Source organism: Myxine glutinosa, chromosome 3, assembly GCF_964187855.1.
Source record: "Myxine glutinosa chromosome 3, kmMyxGlut1.1, whole genome shotgun sequence".
Taxonomy (NCBI): Eukaryota; Metazoa; Chordata; class Myxini; order Myxiniformes; family Myxinidae; genus Myxine; species Myxine glutinosa.
In genome coordinates this window covers 187,429,722-187,447,453 of record NC_136263.1, presented here as the reverse complement: position 1 = coordinate 187,447,453, position 17,732 = coordinate 187,429,722, and the positions used below count along the sequence as shown (strand labels likewise).

The following is a 17,732-nucleotide window of genomic DNA, read 5'->3' as shown; positions in this document are numbered from 1 at the left end:
CAAGCCCGTTTATCGGGCAGCAATATATATACACATTTATGCCGGGGCGTTTGCCCGGGAAAACCGAGACCGGGCATGCCCGGGTGTCAAGGGCGAGTCCTGGAAAGGCGAGTCTGGACATGCCCGGGCGTCCTGGACGCGGCCTGGCAAGTCGAGGCTGGGCGTGCCCGAGCGCTCTGGGCGAGCCCTGGAAAGGTGAGAGCGGGCATGCCCGGACGCTCTGGGCGAGCCCTGGAAAGGCAAGTCTGGACATGCCCGGGCGTCCTGGACGCGGCCTGGCAAGTCGAGGCTGGGCGTGCCCGGGCGCTCTGGGCGAGCCCTGGAAAGGCGAGAGTGGGCATGCCCGGGAAAGATGAGACCGGGCGTGCCCGGGAGGTTCGGGCGTGCCCGGGAACAGCGAGTCCGGGCATGCCCAGGAGAGGCGCGTCTGGGCCCGTCCGGACGAGCCCGGCATGGCGATCGCGCCCTGGCCGCGTCCTGGCAGGTGCAAGGCGATTGTGTACATTCAGCGGGAACCGCTACAACAGAACCTTTGTTTTTGATTCAGAACTTAATATATCCTTTTAAATCAGAAAATCAAAAGAAATGGCATTGATAAAATTATTGACACCCTAGACTTAATATTTGGTAGTGTGGAGGGAAATCAGGGGTCTTATTCCCCAAAAACTACCAACTCAAACAAAGATCCATGAAATCGTTTTAATAAAAAACATCTATTTACAGTGCAAACTATCATAATGTGCACATGGATGATAGGAGAGACGAACATGTTGCCTGCCGGACATCATAGCTCTCTCTCCTGTTCGGTTTTCAAACACAGCTTTTATACACTCATGATTTGAACAGGTGGGAGGGGAAGAACAAACACACGTGAACCCATCCCCCACAGGTCACGTAAGCAAAACCATTCATTCCCATAGGTGGGAGGGACACGTCACTCCCCTCGGATTTTAATTTACAAACAGTTTCTTGCATCTTACTGTGATGTAGATAACCTCTACAGAGTTAACAATGTTTGTTCCATATCACCTACTGAGTTAATTTGACCTCCGCTGTAAGGGAAAGATATGTAGATTTGCAAAACAACAATCAGAGTGAGGTTGCATTTCAAGTTTATTAACTTTCAAAAGTTAACAATGGTCAATTTGGCCTCTAGAGGAGTCACAGAGGATCTGCGAACATTGCAATCAGTTTCAAGAATGCAGAGCATTGTGCATGCGGATTAGACAAACAGATTAGGTCTCAAAGTCCGACATTTCAGCACCATTCAGAGTCTAATGTCCTTCAAAATAATTCATTTAAAAACATTCATTCGACATATATAAATATACACGTTTATATTTATAAGATTTCCTAAAACTTATCATCATGTATTTCAACATTGCAAAGATGAATTCATCATTGGGAATACATAATTGAACCACCTTTAGAGGCCATTTTTCCACGCAGAGCAGGGGTTGGCCTTTTTGGGGCACCGTGGTCCCCATTTTTGAAGCAATGTTTTATGGCCGGATGCCCTTCCTGCCGCCAACCCTGTTAGTCGCCTTTTGCGACACACAGGGAATTACCAGTGAACTGGTACTCAATTTGCCGACCTCGGAAGGATGACAGGCTGAGTTAACCACCCTGGCGTTAATTCAGCGATCGCCCGGGATTGAAACCCAGGATCCTAGGATCTCAAGCCAGCACCCTAACCGCGAAGCCCACAGAATCTTGTTTCTCACAGTCTGAAAGTCCTTTAGGTGCTTTTTTTCAAACTCCAAGCGGGCTTTTATGTGTCTTTCACTGAGGAGAGGCTTCTGTCTGGCCACTCTGCCATAAAGCCCAGATCGGTGCAGTGTTGCAGTGATGGTTGTCCTTCTGGAAGTTTCTCCCATCTCCACACAGGATCTCTGGAGCTCAGCCAGAGTGACCATCGGGTTCTTGGTCACCTCTCTTACCAAGGCCCTTCTCCCCCGATTGCTCAGTTTGGCCGGGCGGCCAACTCTAGTAAGAGTCCTGGTTGTTCGAAACTTCTTCCATTAAGAATTATGGAGGCCACTGTGCTCTTGGGAACCTTCAATGCAGCAGAATTTTTTTTGTAGGCTTCCCCAGATCTGTGCCTCGACACAATCATGTCTCTGAGCTCGGCAGGCAGTTCCTTCGACCTCATGGTTTGGTTTTTGCTCTGATGTGCATTGTCAGCTGTGAGACCTTATATAGACAGGTGTATGCCTTTCCAAATCATGTCCAATCAATTGAATTTACCACAGGTTGACTCCAATCAAGGTGTAGAAACATCTCAAAGATGATCAAGAGTAATGGGAGACACCTGAGCTAAATTACAAGTGTCATATCAAAGGGTATGAATACTTATGTCAATGTGATATTTCAGTTTTTTCTTTTTAATAAATTTGCAAAACTTTCTAAAATCCTGTTTTCTCTTTGTCATTATGGTGTATTGAGTGTAGATTGATGAGGGAAAAAATGAATTTAAACGATTTCAGCATAAGGCTGCAACATAACAAAATAAGGCTGCAACAACCGACGTTTGGTTTGTGCAAGCCGAAGCTCGATTCCAACTCCGGAGCATCACGTCGGGGTCACCAGTGTGGTGCTGTGCACACACGACTCGATTGCCAGAAAGGTAGGCCACAACGCGTGGATACAAACGAAAGCACTTTATTACAAGCTCGCACATCAGCACTGGGCGGGCTTGACCTTAGAGCCCGCATATATCTCCCGAGGCCACGCCTTGCCCCCGGGCGTGGCCGAACGGCCGAAAGGTGGGGCATGTATCTCAGTTCCACGCCCGGACGCTCGCGCCACCCACTGGTGCGTGGAATTATTGACCATTGTGCCCGCCACACGCGCCCCCCCAGAATTCCCGCGCACCTGAAGGGTGAGCTTGCAGGGAAGCCGGATGACCCGGCCGAAACGCCCCCTGGCGATGCGTGCAGGGCTGGGGGGTAGCGGGATGGCGGGGCTGGGGGGTGCCGGGGGCCTGACCGCCGGGGGGCAGCCTGGACGCGGAGGCAGAGCTGCTTGCGGGGGGTGGTCCAGATCGAGGTGGGCCGGCTTGAGGCGGTCCACGGAGATACGATCCGGGGCACCGCCGATGTCCACAGTGAAATGTTTGTCCCCGGTCTCCAGCACGCGGAAGGGCCCGTCATACGGGGGCCGCAGCGGTGCCCGGTGGGCGTCGTGCCGGATGAAAACGTACTCTGCCGTGCGAAGCTCCGGGGCAACGTGGGAGGACAGGCAACCTTGGTGTACTGTTGGCACCGGGGCGAACCTCCTGGCGGTCTCCTGCAGGGTGGAGCGCTGTTGCGCCGCGGACCAAGGAACCGTGGAGTCGGGGATAAATTCGCCCGGCACCCGCAGCGGTTGTCCGAAGACCAGCTCCGCCGAGGACGCGCGCAGGTCATCCTTGGGCGCCGTCCTGAGGCCCAGCAGGACCCAGGGGAGCCTGTCGGCCCAGCTGCCGTCAAGGAGGCTGGCCCGGAGCGCGGCCTTCATCGAGCGATGAAAGTGCTCGCACAGGCCGTTGGCCTGGGGGTGGTAGGCCGTGGTGCGGTGCAATTTGATGCCGAGCCCTTGCGCCACCGCTCCCCAGAGCTCCGAGGTGAACTGGGGGCCGCGGTCGGACGAGATGTCTGAGGGGGCACCGAACCGGGCAACCCACGTGGCGATGAAGGCTTGCGCGACGTCAGCCGCAGTCATCGCCGCCAATGGCACGGCCTCCGGCCACCGGGTGGTGCGGTCCACCATGGTGAGGAGGTGGGTGAACCCCCGCAAGGGGGGCAGAGGTCCCACCAAGTCGACGTGGACGTGGTCGAACCGACGCTCGGGCACCGTAAACGGGGCCAAAGGGGCCTGGGTGTGGCGGTGGACCATTGCGCGCTGGCACGCGAGGCACGTCCTGGCCCAGTCACGGACGTTCTTCCTGAGGCCATGCCAGACGAACTTCGCCGCGACGAGCTTCTGGAAGGCCTTTGTGCCCGGGTGGGACAGGCCGTGGATGGCGTCGAAAACCGGGCGCTGCCAGCCAGCAGGCACGATGGGGCGAGGCCGGCCGAGGGAGACGTCGCATAAGAGGGCCGTGCCCACGACGTCGAACGGCACCTCGGTGACGCGGAGGCCCGTGACGGCGGTCCGCAAGGCCTGGACGTCGGGGTCGGTGGTCTGGTCCTCCGCCATCCGGTCATAGTCGATCCCGAGGTGGACCGCGTGTGCGACGGACCGGGAAAGGCAATCCGCCACCGGGTTGTCTTTACCCGCGACGTGACGGATGTCCGTCGTATACTCGGACACGGCAGAGAGGTGACGCTGCTGCCGGGCCGACCATGGCTCGGCGACCTTGGCCATCGCGAACACAAGGGGCTTGTGATCGACGAAAGCCGTGAACGGGCGGCCCTCGAGCAGATGGCGGAAGTGCCGGACCGCCAGGTGGAGTCCGAGCAGCTCGCGGTCGAAGGTGCTGGAGCGGCGTTCGTGCGGGCGAAGCTGCCGGCTAAAAAATGCCAGCGGCTGCCAAGCACCACGCACCCACTGCTTGTGCACCGCGCCCACCGCATAGTCCGACGCGTCGGTGGTGAGGGGGATTGGTGCATCGGGAGCCGGGTGCGCCAGCATGGTGGCGTTGGCCAAGGCCAGCTTTGCGCCCGCAAATGCCACGTCCATCGGCTCCGTCCAGGCGATGTCACATTTGCCCGGCTTCCCCCGGAGGGCCTCGTGCAGGGGGCGCAGGAGCTGGGCGACGCGGGGCACGAAGCGGTGGTAAAAATTGACCATGCCCAGGAATTCCTGGAGCCCCTTGATCGTGCGGGGGTGCGGGAAACTCTTGACGGCCTCCACCTTGGCCGGTAAAGGGATGGCCCCGTGCCTGGTGATGCGGTGCCCCAATAAGTCGATGGCGGTGACGCCGAAACGGCACTTCGCGGGGTTGATGATCAGGCCATGCTGGCCCAGGCGTTCAAAGAGCGTGCGGAGGTGGAGCAGGTGCTCCTCCCGGGACGCGCTCGCGACTAGGATGTCGTCCAGGTAGACGTAGATGAAAGGTAAGTCATGCAAGACGCTGTCCATGAGCCGCTGGAACGCCTGGGCTGCATTCTTCAACCCAAAAGGCATCCACAGGAACTCAAAGAGGCCGAAAGGGGTGATGACGGCCGTCTTTGGGACATCGGCCGGTTGTACGGGGACCTGGTGGTAGCCCCGGATGAGGTCCACCTTAGAGAAAACGGTCGTGTTTGCCAACCGGGCGGAAAAGTCTTGAATATGCGGGACCGGGTAGCGTTCGGGGGTGGTGGCATCGTTGAGCCGGCGGTAGTCACCGCACGGCCGCCATCCGCCACCGGGCTTGGGCACAATGTGCAGAGGAGAGGCCCAAGTGCTGTTGGAGTGCCGTACGATGCCCAGTCGTTCCAGCGTGGAGAACTCCGCTTTCGCCACGGCGAGCTTCGTGGGGTCGAGGCGGCACGCCCGGGCTTAGACCGGTGGGCCGACGGTGGGGATATGGTGCTCCACCCCGTGTTTGACGGCCACCGCTGAGAAGGTGGGCCGCGTGAGTGCCGGGAAACTGGTGAGGAGGCGGGTAAACACGTCCGCTGCCGGAAGCGTACAAACTAATCTCGCCGGGACAGAACCACTCAGAAAGCCGCTTGGCAAGCCGCTCGGTGAGCCGCTCAGCGAGCTGCTCAACGAGCCGCTCAGCGAACAAGCGAGCGAGCTGAAGGTTTTGGCCTGAATGAGACGTCGACGCTTAACGTCCACCAACAGCCCATTCGCACAAAGGAAGTCCGCACCGAGCAGGACCATTGGCACCCTGGCGGTGACGAACGACCATTTGAAACGCTGCCCTCCGAACCGCGGTGAGAGGCAACTCTTCCCGAATGTGCGGATGGGTGTTCCGTTGGCGGCAAGCAAAGCAGGGCCCCGGCCCGCGGCTTGCTTGTCGGATGCGGAGGCAGGGAGGACGCTTACCTGCGCTCCCGTGTCGCACAGAAAACGACGACCAGACGAGGTGTCCGTGATGAACAGGAGGCTGCCGGAATGGCCGACGCTCATGGCCGCAAGTGAGCTCCGGCCTGGTCGTTTCCCGACCCGTCAAAAGAACACAGCGGGCGGCACGTTCTAGCCTTGCGGCCGAACCTGGCATGGTAGTAGCACCAGGTTTGCGGCGGCGTCGGCCGTGCCGGCGGCGGTGGTGGTGGCGGCGGCGGTAGTGGGCGGGGCGTAGCAGCGGCCACGAGGGAAGCAGGGGGCGCTGGAGCCTCCGCACCGGGAACCACTACGGCAGCACCGTACACCGACCGCGTGTCGCAGGCCGCGAAAAATTTGTCGGCCTCTCCGGCCAGGGTGCGGGGTTCCGTTATTTTGGAACCGGCCAGTGCGAGGCGCACCTGTACAGGTAGCTGGCGGAGAAAAAGTGCTCGGAACAAGAAATCCGGGCGCTGGTCTCCAAGCAGGGACAGCATAAAATCCATCCAGACGGATGGTCGTGTGTCGCCGAGGGCGGGAAGGTCCAGGAGGCGGTTGGCGCGTTCGACCTCCGTGAGCCCGAACGTGGCGAGGAGGAGACGTTTGAGTGCCTCGTACTTGTGGTCGCCCGGCAGGCGCCGAAGGATGGACACGACGCGGGCGGCAGTGCCGGGCCCGAGGGCGGCGACCACGTGGTAGTACCTGGTCTCGTCCGCCGTGATGCCCCGGAGTTGGAATTGAGCTTAGGCCTGCACAAACCAAATGTCGGCTTGCGCTTCCCAGAACTCCGGGAGTTTGATGGTGACGGCGATGATAGACATGGCGCGTTCGGGGGTCAGCAAGGGCTGAACCAGTCGGGGTCACCAGTGTGGTGCTGTGCACACACGACTCGATTGCCAGAAAGGTAGGCCACAACGCGTGGATACAAACGAAAGCACTTTATTACAAGCTCGTACATCAGCACTGGGCGGGCTCGACTTTAGAGCCCGCATATATATCCCGAGGCCACGCCTTGCCCCCGGGCGTGGCCGAACGGCCGAAAGGCGGGGCATGTATCTCAGTTCCACGCCCGGATGCTCGCGCCACCCACTGGTGCGCGGAATTATTGACCATTGTGCCCGCCACAAGAGAAAAAATGAATTTAAACGATTTCAGCATAAGGCTGCAACATAACAAAATGTGAAAAAGTGATGGGGTCTGAATACTTTCTGAATGCACTGTATATCGTTGTATTTGATGTTCTGGATGTGTGCCCTTCGTGGTTCAGACAGGCATTGATCCTGACTCCAAAGTTCTGTCCAACTTTCCTGTAGGTCCCATTACTCCCGCAAGGTAGTAATGCATTCGATCGTGTCCGTGTGTGTGTGTGTTCGTGTGTTTGTGAACAAGATATCTGGAAAAGTTCTGAACGGATTTAGATGAAAGTTGGTGGGATGATTGCCCTTCGGATAAGGAAGAATTGATTAGTTTTTGGTGAAGCTCAGGATATTATTCCTGATCCAGGAATTTTGTGAAGGATTGTTTACCATTGGAAGATAGGGCTCATTTGTTTGTAACATTATCTTCTATATATTCTATATTTAACATTGTCATATGAAAATAGTTTTCATATTTGTTAGAAATGTAGTTTAAACTCGTGGTTATGCGTTAGAGCGGTGTATTTTGTTAGCAGCGTCGTCTTCAATGTTCATTTTTTTTTCTTCTTCTAATAAAGACATATTCTGTCATTTTAAAACCACCAACGTGTGTATTCGGTTTCCCCGTTTCATAAAATGTATCGTTTGATACGTATAATGCTTTAAAACTGTTTTTTATGTTTTTTTTTTAACCTCAGAAGAGATATCAACATTTACCTCAGCGAATGTCAATCGCGGTGTCAGTATTTGATGAACTTATAAAGACTTAGGTGAGTTATAAGTAGACTACGGATTTTTATGTTAAGAAAATAGGCCTTTTATGTTTTGAAAAGCGGAATTTTTTTTTTTTATGTGAAAAAATCCCGAAATAATTTTTTCCCCCGTTTTATTCATTTTTTATTATTACCAAGTTTTTCAGAAATCAGTCAAAAAAAGAACAAAAAATGGTAAGCTTTTTCCTGCACAACATTAAGCACTCTGGGCTAGTAAACAGGTAAAAAATGACGTTCAGGTGCCTTTATTGCAACCGCATTGTTTGATAAGTAGAGGACTAGAAGAAATTGACAAGACCCTTTTAGGAACGGTTAAAGTAGGTGTTTGAAATCATTATCTTGGTAATGTTCTCCTTGGTGAGGCGGTGTCGGCGGTCGGTGAGGACGTTTCTGTAGACGGAGAAGGACCTTTCCACGTCGACGCTGACGATGGGGCAGTACCTCAAGAGGGGGATGTCAGCAAGCTTGACTCCAGCCGGCACACCAACCTCAGATCCGTGCTGATCTCCATCCAGGATCAAAGCCACTGTCCTCAGCACACCAATGTCGGGATTGCGCTGCAGCACCGCCTTGAACTTGGTGAGCAGGATCTCCTTACGGCAGCCTCGGATCTTTTCGAGCTCCTCCTTGGCCTGATCAAGGAGCTGGAAGGCCTTGGCCAGCTCCATGCCGGCCTCCTCCAGCTGCTTAAGGATCTTCGGGATGAACGACACGTGGGCATTTAAGAAGACCAAACTGAGCTTGATGTCCGCCTTTCCGAACAGGTCCTTGGCACTCCGGATTGCCATCGCGTCGTCATCGTTCAGCTGGTCCACAATGTCCTTGACGGCCTCGAAGTGCTCGGCGTAAAACACCGCGGCGTCGATCCACGTCCCCCACCGAGTCAGAATGGGCTCCGGGGGGAGAGAAAGATTGGGCTGCTGCTCCTTCCAAAAGACAACACGCGACGGGGCTTTGACGAACACCTTCTTCGTCGTGGCAATCAGGTCGTTGACGTCCTTGAACATTTCTCGGACTGTCTCGCAGACACGGTGGAGCGCGTGGGCAACGCAAGTCACATGCAGCAAGTCCGGGAAGAGTTCCTTCAGGGCATGGCCGGCCTTGATCATATAGGCCGCGGCGTCGCTGACGAGGACCTTGAGGCACTCCGGCTTGAAATCAGGCCAAAGATAGCGCAGCGTGTCATTGATTGCACGCACGATCTCCCCGGAGTTGGTCTTCTCCAGAAACATGCACTGGACGAGGTGGGGACGAAAGTACCCCTCCTTGGACAAGCGTCCCGCGATGATGTTGGCCACATATCGACCTGCCGAATCGGTCGTCTCGTCGACGGACAGCCAGATGGGCTGCTGTCCGAGGTCGGCACGGATCCTCGCCAAGGCCTCGTCGTAGCACTTGTCGAGGTAGTGCTTTCGAATCCAGCTTTCATCGGGGATCTGGAGAGTGATGTGCTTCTCCAGGAACGACCGGAGGGCAGGGTTTTCCAATTTCGACCATGGGATGCCAGCGGCCAGCATGGCCTGGCACAGCTCCTGAGCCACGACGTCGCACTTGTGCCTCTTTCCGCCACCAAAGTCCTCCATGGTGGCTTGCGTGACCGTTCTCTTCTTCTTCAAGGCCAAGTTGCTCTTGTGGCGGTCTCCTCGGACATGTTGGGCCAGCTCAGACTTCTGCTTCGCCCGGAAAGTCTTTTCACAAGCTCGACAGAAAGCCGTGTCACTCGACACGTACTTGAAGGTGGCCCCATCGCCGCCAGCGTTGAGCCACTTGTCACGAAGAGCAGCACTCATCTTGATAGGAGACTTGTTCACACTTTGTGTACACTCTCTCACTGTAGTACACCACCTCACTGCTGTACACGCTGGGGACGCAACACACGCAAGTGGACGCAACGTTTTGTTTTTGAGATCGATCGCAGTTAAAAATTTCGATCGCAGTTACAAATTTCGATCGCAGTTTAAAATTTCGAAAAATTCCCTAATTTTTTTTAGCGTTGCCAGACATTTTTGACCAAAAAGGGCCGACATATCCGATGTTATAACAGTGCTGTCAAATGGTGAAAATAATGTCGTCTGATCTGGCGTTTGGCTGGAGAGGACATGGTGTATTAGAGCTCCTGTGGAGCCTGTCTTTCCCACCAGTCCCACCCGCTCCTCCTCCACCTGAAAACCGTTGCTGCAGCTCAACCCTGCCTTTGGCCACCCCAGTTCTGTGGTGGCCCTGTTGGACTTGAGGTGCCTGTATGAGCCGGAATTGGGTATTCCATGTCTTGTTGATATCTTTCTGGTCTTTCTACTGTGGTGTGCTTGAGGCCTTAACTTGGATAGATAATATCTTCCTACCATACAAATCCCTGGGGCATGTATTCTGGATTGAAAATATAAATAAATAAAATTGTATGAGTGCCTTTCCCTGTTCTCTCCCCGTCCTGTTTAAATACACATGAATAAACTCACTGGGTCTCTGAGTTATACAGACCACTATCACTCAAGCAGAATTTCTGCGCTGGCTTTTAATCCTTTCAGAATATATTTGGGTTTTGGACCCTTAACACTCCATTAAATTCACCCTCCTACTGAGCAGAAGTGACCACTCACATCTCCAATCCTTTTAGAGGATATTAGAGCTTTGGACCCTAAACGCTCTGTTAAATTCACTCTCCCGCTGAGCATACGTGACCGCCCACATCTCCATTTTGAATCAGGACCTTGGCGTCTGGTGTGCTGCCTGATTATCCATGGCCGTTCCAAACGGGCTACATATAGGAAGGAGCACACAGGCCCTTGATCCAGCTGGGGCGTCAGGACCAATTGGCCGGCATGGTGCCGGCAACAATATACCGTGTATGCACTGCCTCTTGCTCACACTGTTTTAAAGGTGTAGGTTAGTCTGTGAATATACCATATGAGAATGCTATTGAGTGGCACCTACTGCTTAGTTGGGAGTTAGATGGTATATTACAATCGATTGGGAAGAATTCTTTATTGAGTGCCATGTATTAATTGTTCATCAAAAATATTGACAAACTGACCAGCTGGTCACTTGACTGACCAAATGCTTGCTTTTTGGTGCAAACGGCAGGCTGCAGGGCATTAGTGGAGGGGTGCATCAGGCGGAATATGGCGGCTGGACGACATCCGGCCATATTGTGCTCACTCTTTCCTCACGTGACCACGGCAGGCGGCTCACCTGTCAGGCCTCACACCAGCTACTCCCAAGCACTGTGAACAACCTATACAAACTCGACGTACTCTGTGTGTATCAAGATTTTCGAGTGGAGGAACTATGGGAATTTGCACATACGTTTTGTAGTTTAAACTTTGTTAAATGCATAAACATATAGAACTTGAACGGCACTCGGTAGAGCACATTCCTCCGCCAGGCTGAACATTTGACATATTTTTATCACACTGATGGGTCGTTTCTGCATCCGGACATTAAGCAAAATCGAATTGGCTTGTTCTTGTTACCTACACAAATTATCCACCAAGTTTCATCAAAATCCGTCCACAACATTTTGAAATATGCTATATATCGTTTTTGGCCCCATCTGTCAAAAGCGAAGGAATTACTAACTTTCCTTGTACATTGTGTGTTGTTATCCCCAAAAATTGTCCATTATGTGATTTTATGTTTTCTTCTCCCAGTTCGGCCCGAATTTCAACCTGAACAGAAGTTGGTGGTGGAAACAAGGGAAGGAAAGACCGCGATTCTGCACTTGTTTGTTCACGCAAACCCTACATATATCACCTACACCTGGATGAAGAATGGAGAAGCAGTAATCAAAGGTATCTATCTATAATTCCAGTAATCTCTGTGTGTGTGTGTGTCTGTGTGTGTGTTTGTCTGTGTGTTTGTCTGTGTGTTTGTCTGTGTGTTTGTCTGTGACCGCTGTTTCTCGACAACCACGGGTCCGATATACTTGAAACTTGCCAGATATATTGCTGGGGACCTGAGGATGTGCCTTTTCAAGGTTTCATATTAATCGGAGAAGTAGTTACCGAGCTATGTCCAAAAAACGATTCAACCAATCAGAGAGCAGCGAGCTATCACGTGTGCCGAACGTGGCGAACAGACTCTGCCTCGGACGGCACATTTGAGAGCGTATTCATTTATTTCACGTTGGCAAACTATGTTGGCGCTATGTTGGCGTTAAACTATGTTTTAAAACTAATTAAAACTAATTTGCGATTCATCGTAACTGCGATATGCGACCTTCCGGACAGTCAAATGAGGACGTCACTTCCGGACTTACGGATAGTCATAGTGACGACGTACTGATGCTGAGCGTGGCGAGCAGACGCTGTAAGGTACGATCGATTGTAGTACACGTTTATAATAACTCTGCCGATACAGGCCCGATTAACTGCAGCGCCATCCGAGCTGCGGCGTCGGGACGATACATTCATTGTACGGTCACATCACGCACTTACGGGCACGCCCATGGGCCCATGGGCACGCCCATGCATGCATGGGCGAAGACATTTTTTTTTTTTTCTTTGGCAAGGAACGGGCACCCACGTACGGGCACGTCCTAGTAACTTAAATGCCAACATTTGCTAAAAATTTCTGTGCTTTGTCGACATCATCGGTTTTGTGGCTCCAGAATATTTAAGGCCATGCAAGAACAAAATACCAGATGTGGAATGGTCAGATAAACAGGGATACCGAGAGCTGAAAAAAAATATATATGGAGGGCAAAAAAGTAACGTACTGTCAGTGAGACTGTGGGATAAGTGGACATAACAAGTATGGGAATGACCAAACAGGCAAAAGAGATAAGAACCTGCAAGTAAGGCAGTTGGGTTGGGGTAGGAGGGATAACGTGGGTAGGAAAGATCATGGATAGGATTGGAATGGTGTTGGGAATCTTCCGCGTGGGAGGGAATCTCCCGCGATGACCTGAGAAGTTGGTGTGGGTTCAGATTTTAAAAACAAAAACTAGAAAGCATCTGAAAATGCAAAGCCCGTCTGCGTCCATTTGTATTCAGACGTCTTCTTCTTCTTCTTCTGTATCTCGAAATAACGTAAACAGTTAAAAAACAAAGCAAAATGAAAATTGATGATTTTATGCAGCCTGGACCTCTGAGCTCTAGATCTAAACAAATAAATCAGCTTCTAGCTTTTGATTGATGAACCAATTATGTCACCCAATATGCAAATTCTTTAAATTTCAGGTTAATCGGGTCAAAATTGGTGATTTTATTCAACCTTGACCTATGACCGTTTCATCTAAAAAAAAACAATCAGCATCTAGTTTTTGATTGGTGAACCAATTCAATGGCCCAATATGCAAATTCTTTAAATTTCAGGTTAATCGGGTGAAAATTGGTGATTTTATTCAACCTTGACCTTTGACTTTTTGATCTAAAAAAACCCAATCAACTTCTAGCTTTTGATTGGGAAACCAATTCAATGACCCAACATGCAAATTCTTTAAATTTCAGGTCAATCAGGTGAAAAGTGGTGATTTTATGCAACCTTGACCTTTGACTTTTTGAACTAAAAAAAAAAATCCAATCAGCTTCTAGATTTTGATTGGTGAACCAATTCAGTGACCCAATATGCAGATTCTTTAAATTTCTGGTCAATCGGGTGAAAATTGGTGATTTTACGTAACCTTGACCTTTTGAACTAAAAAAAACCCAATCAGCTTCTAGCTTTTGATTGGTGAACCAATTCAGTGACCCAATATGCAAATTCTTTAAATTTCAGGTTAATTGGGTGAAAATTAGTGATTTTATTGAACCTTGACCTTTGACCTTTTGAACTAAAATAAACCCAATCAGCTTCTAGCCTTTGATTGGTGAACCAATTCAGTGACCCAATATGCAAATTCTTTAAATATCATGTCAATCGGGTGAAAATTGGTGATTTTATGCAACCTTGACCTTTTGAACTAAAAAAAACCCAATCCGCTTCTAGCTTTTGATTGGTGAACCAATTCAGTGACCCAATATGCAAATTCTTTAAATTTCAGGTTAATCGTGTGAAAATTTGTGATTTTATGCTACCTTGACCTTTGACCTTTTGATCTAAAAAAAAAAACAATCAGCTTCTAGCTTTTGATTGGTGAACCATTTCAGTGACCCAATATGCAAATTCTTTAAATTTCAGGTCAATCGGGCGAAAATTGACGATTTTATGTGATGCTGACCTTTGACCTTTTTACTAAATTCTTAATTTACCTTCTCCATATTCTCATACTAAAGGTTTATTGAAAATCTGATGATAAAACTCAAACGGTAAACTGAAATTTCAGGTCAATTGGATGACAATTGATGATTTTAGCTGACGCTGACCTTTTTAGGTGACGCTTTAGGTGACGTCCACCTGTTGACCTTTTGACAAAATTATTAATTTTCCTTCTCTGCATTATCATAATAAAGCTTTGGTGAAAATTTCATGACAAAACTCAAATGGTAAAAAACGTTATGGCCCGGACAGACACACACACTCACACAGAAGTGATTGCAAATCCCCGTCTCCTGCTGCGCAAGGGACGGATAACAACCAACCAGTAAATGTTTATCGTTGAAAAGAACTGGACTTACTAGTCGGTGGAGCCAATAGATGACACGTCACGGCAGATGTTGAAGTGAAGAAGAAGCACGAGAATTGTCATGTGATCGACCTCCATCGTTTGTATGGTGAATTGGTCTGCAGACCAATCTGGGAGTAAACCATACAGAATTCTGCGCAGCCAGTTCGTTCATGTTAAGGACATGATCCAGAAGGTGTGTGGCATCAGGTGTGGAGACCCATAATGCACTGACACCTACATAGGAGAAACTTGGAAAACTCTTGAGGCCAGGATGAACCAACATGGTCGTCCAGCTCATGAAGAGGCGTTGAACTCTGCTGTACATACGTTGACCTCCCCCCCCCCCCCCCTCCCCTTCGCACGCCTCCTGCCCCCAAGCCCTCTCCCTCCCACACTTCTCCCTGCTCTCAAATGTTGTGGTTGTGTGCTTCCCCTTCTCTCCCCATCTTGTCTTCCGCTCCCTCTTTTTGTATATTTTGTTTGTCTGGTTGATTTGTTTGTGAAATAAATGTTAGCTCTTTCACGAGCCTCGATTCAGTATACAAAAACAAACAAACAAAAAAAAACTTGTACCTGCATGGTCACAGCTTTGATAACAATCAAATGGTCATCTTAGACAGAGAAAAAAAAGTGGTTTGTTCTTGGTGTAAAGGAATCCATTTGGGAAAGAGTTGAATCATCATCTCTGACCAAAAGGGGCGGTTTACGATTTAATCTGTCACGGATGTGGGGCAAGGCTATTACATCTCTCCCACGTCGTCTGCAATCATCACGTGACACCTGGATTGGTCTACAGGCCACGTCAACATCTTCCGTGACAAAGGCGAGTGGATTCTCGCCAAAACTTTGCTTTCAGAATTGCTTTTCAGAATTTTTCAGAATTTGAATTTTTCAGAATTTCAAAATTGCTTTCAGAATCATTGGAATCTCCCGCGATGAAACTAACTCCGAGAGCCTCTCACTCACTCACCACAGGCAGGTAGGTGGTCTTTCTGTCATCTACCGACTCCTCTCCGGCCTTGCCCCCCCAGCTCTCTCTGTGCTCTGTCCCCCAAATATTCCTGCAGGTCGCACAAGATCTGCCAGCAAGCCTTTTATGGTTAAACTGCCAAAATCAAGACTCTCTGCTCAGCTTCACTCCTTCATTCCTCTTTTCTCCCGCCTCTGGAACAAACTCCCTCACTCCCTTCAATCCCACTCCTCCCTCCAGGTCTTTAAAACAGCTGTTCACCACCATCTCTTATCTTCCCCCATCCAAAACCTTGATCTTTTCTACCCCCGCTAATTCACCCCAGATCCACTTTTTTGAAATACCGACTTCTTTCCTGGAAGTCCTAGCAGTGTCCTTGTGTTTTTTCCCTCTCCCACTACCCCCCCCCTCACTTCCCGTGCCTCTTCCCCCCAAGCCCTCTCCCTCCCACAGATCTCCCGATGTCCCTGTTCTACTGTTGTACTTGTGTGTGCTTCCCTCTCTCTCCGCATATTGTTTCCCGCTCCCTTTATCTTATGTTTTATGTGTCAGTTTGTTTTTTTGTGATTAATGTTGCCTCTTACACGAGCCTCGATCTTGTATACAAAAAAAACAACAACAACCTCGGCTGACCGACTTGTAAATCCAGCTTTTATTTTCGTTTGTAAACTTTTACCGTTCTAATTCGACTGGATGAATAATAACCAACCTGCATCGAAAAACAAGCAGGATCGTTTGCATTTACCATTTCTTTTGCCAGATGATGCTGAACGGTTTAAGTTGCACAACGACGGTGCTCTGATGGTGGTGAACGTAACTTCCTCGGATGCAGGAGATTACCACATCATGCTAAGCAATGAGGAAGGAGAGCAGGAAGGCATCATCAAACTCATTGTGAACTGTATGTGGTACTATTCGATTGGGCCTAACATCTAGCCATGGTTTAACACCAATTGTTATGATCAATGTAACGATGAATGTTCTGCATGTGAGCATTTTCCATCAATACTACGCTGAAGCATTTCATTGTCCTCTTTGCGCAGTGCCATTGTCATCACCATCATCAGTAAATGTCATCATCTTCATAAAATGACGAGCCACACCGACCACAACCCTCACATATAATAAGGTCATGCAAAATATTCCAGATTCTCCAAAAATTCAGCAAATTCCGAGAGAGGTGTTTGTGAACCGTGGTGCAACGGCCGTGCTGGTGTGCTCAGCAGATGCTCACCCAGTTGTGGATGACATGGTTCGTTGGGAGGTGAGTCCAAGCAAGAGTAATTGATCCAGCATGACATTTTCATATACATTAGTGTGCTTCTCTGTTATTACAACAATTGTTTAATGTTCCAAAGGCAATCGTGGGCCCACAAGCAAAATACATGAAGTCACACGTCTTTTTTCACACCCAATGACAAACAAAACATAAGTTCCTGTAAAGTTCGGTAAAGTTGATTTTGATGCTTACTTGTGCTGAATATGATACTAGAAACACCTACTCGTTTCGGAAGCAGCCTTGGGGGGCGGGGAGGAGAAATGAGGAGGGTGGGGGGAGTTAGGTGGTTGGGGGAAGTGTGGGAGGTGGGGCAAATTACCTTTTTTTTCCTTTCTTTTTTTTCTTTTTTTGTTGTATACAAGATCGAGGCTCGTGTAAGAGCTAACATTAATCACTAAAAGACAAACGGACACATAAAACATAAGATAAAGGGAGCGGTAGACAAGATGGGGAGAGGGAGGGAAGCACACAAGTACAACATTTGATAGCAGGGACATTTAGTCAGGTTCACTATGTTTTTTCGTTCAAAATCATGGTAGATTAGCAAACCTATACATTTTTGGAAACGTTATTACATGGAAAATCTGAAAATCTATGTTTACGTTTGCCAATTCCGACCAATTCGATTCGACCAATTCGACCAATCGACCAATTCGACCAATCGCTTCGATCGACCATTCTACCAATTCGATCGATTCGATTCGATTCGATTCATCGAATTCGATTCGATCGACCATTCAACCAATTCGATTTGCCAATCAATTTGACCGACCTTTGCTTGTGTGGAACGGACTGTGAAAACGATGCGGACTATATTGTCGGATACGACACACAGGACAGTGATGACGAACTCTAAATGGCATATTCTGTAATCGTGTATGTTTGATGCCATTGACTGCCTGTGTATATTTTGTCATTGACTGCCTGTGTAGATGTGAAGTTATACTGACTGCATGTGTATATATGATTTTGCTGACTGCCTGTGTATGTTTGGTGATATTGAAGGAGCTGCGCTCCAACGCGAGTCGAAAGAATTGACGCGACCAAAGACGGAATTCGTCCGAGTTGCTTT

The 17,732-nt window shown here is 49.9% G+C and overlaps 1 protein-coding gene across 1 annotated transcript in view; it reads left to right on the top strand.

Moving 5' to 3' along the window:
- NPHS1 (NPHS1 adhesion molecule, nephrin) overlaps positions 1-17,732 on the top strand; it is a 170,463-nt gene that overhangs the window by 100,829 nt on the left and 51,902 nt on the right. Inside the window, exons 15-18 of the mRNA XM_078774870.1 lie at positions 10,949-11,121; positions 11,515-11,655; positions 16,142-16,282; positions 16,530-16,645. Coding sequence (XP_078630996.1) covers positions 10,949-11,121; positions 11,515-11,655; positions 16,142-16,282; positions 16,530-16,645 — 571 coding nt within the window. The remainder of the gene's footprint in view (positions 1-10,948; positions 11,122-11,514; positions 11,656-16,141; positions 16,283-16,529; positions 16,646-17,732) is intronic.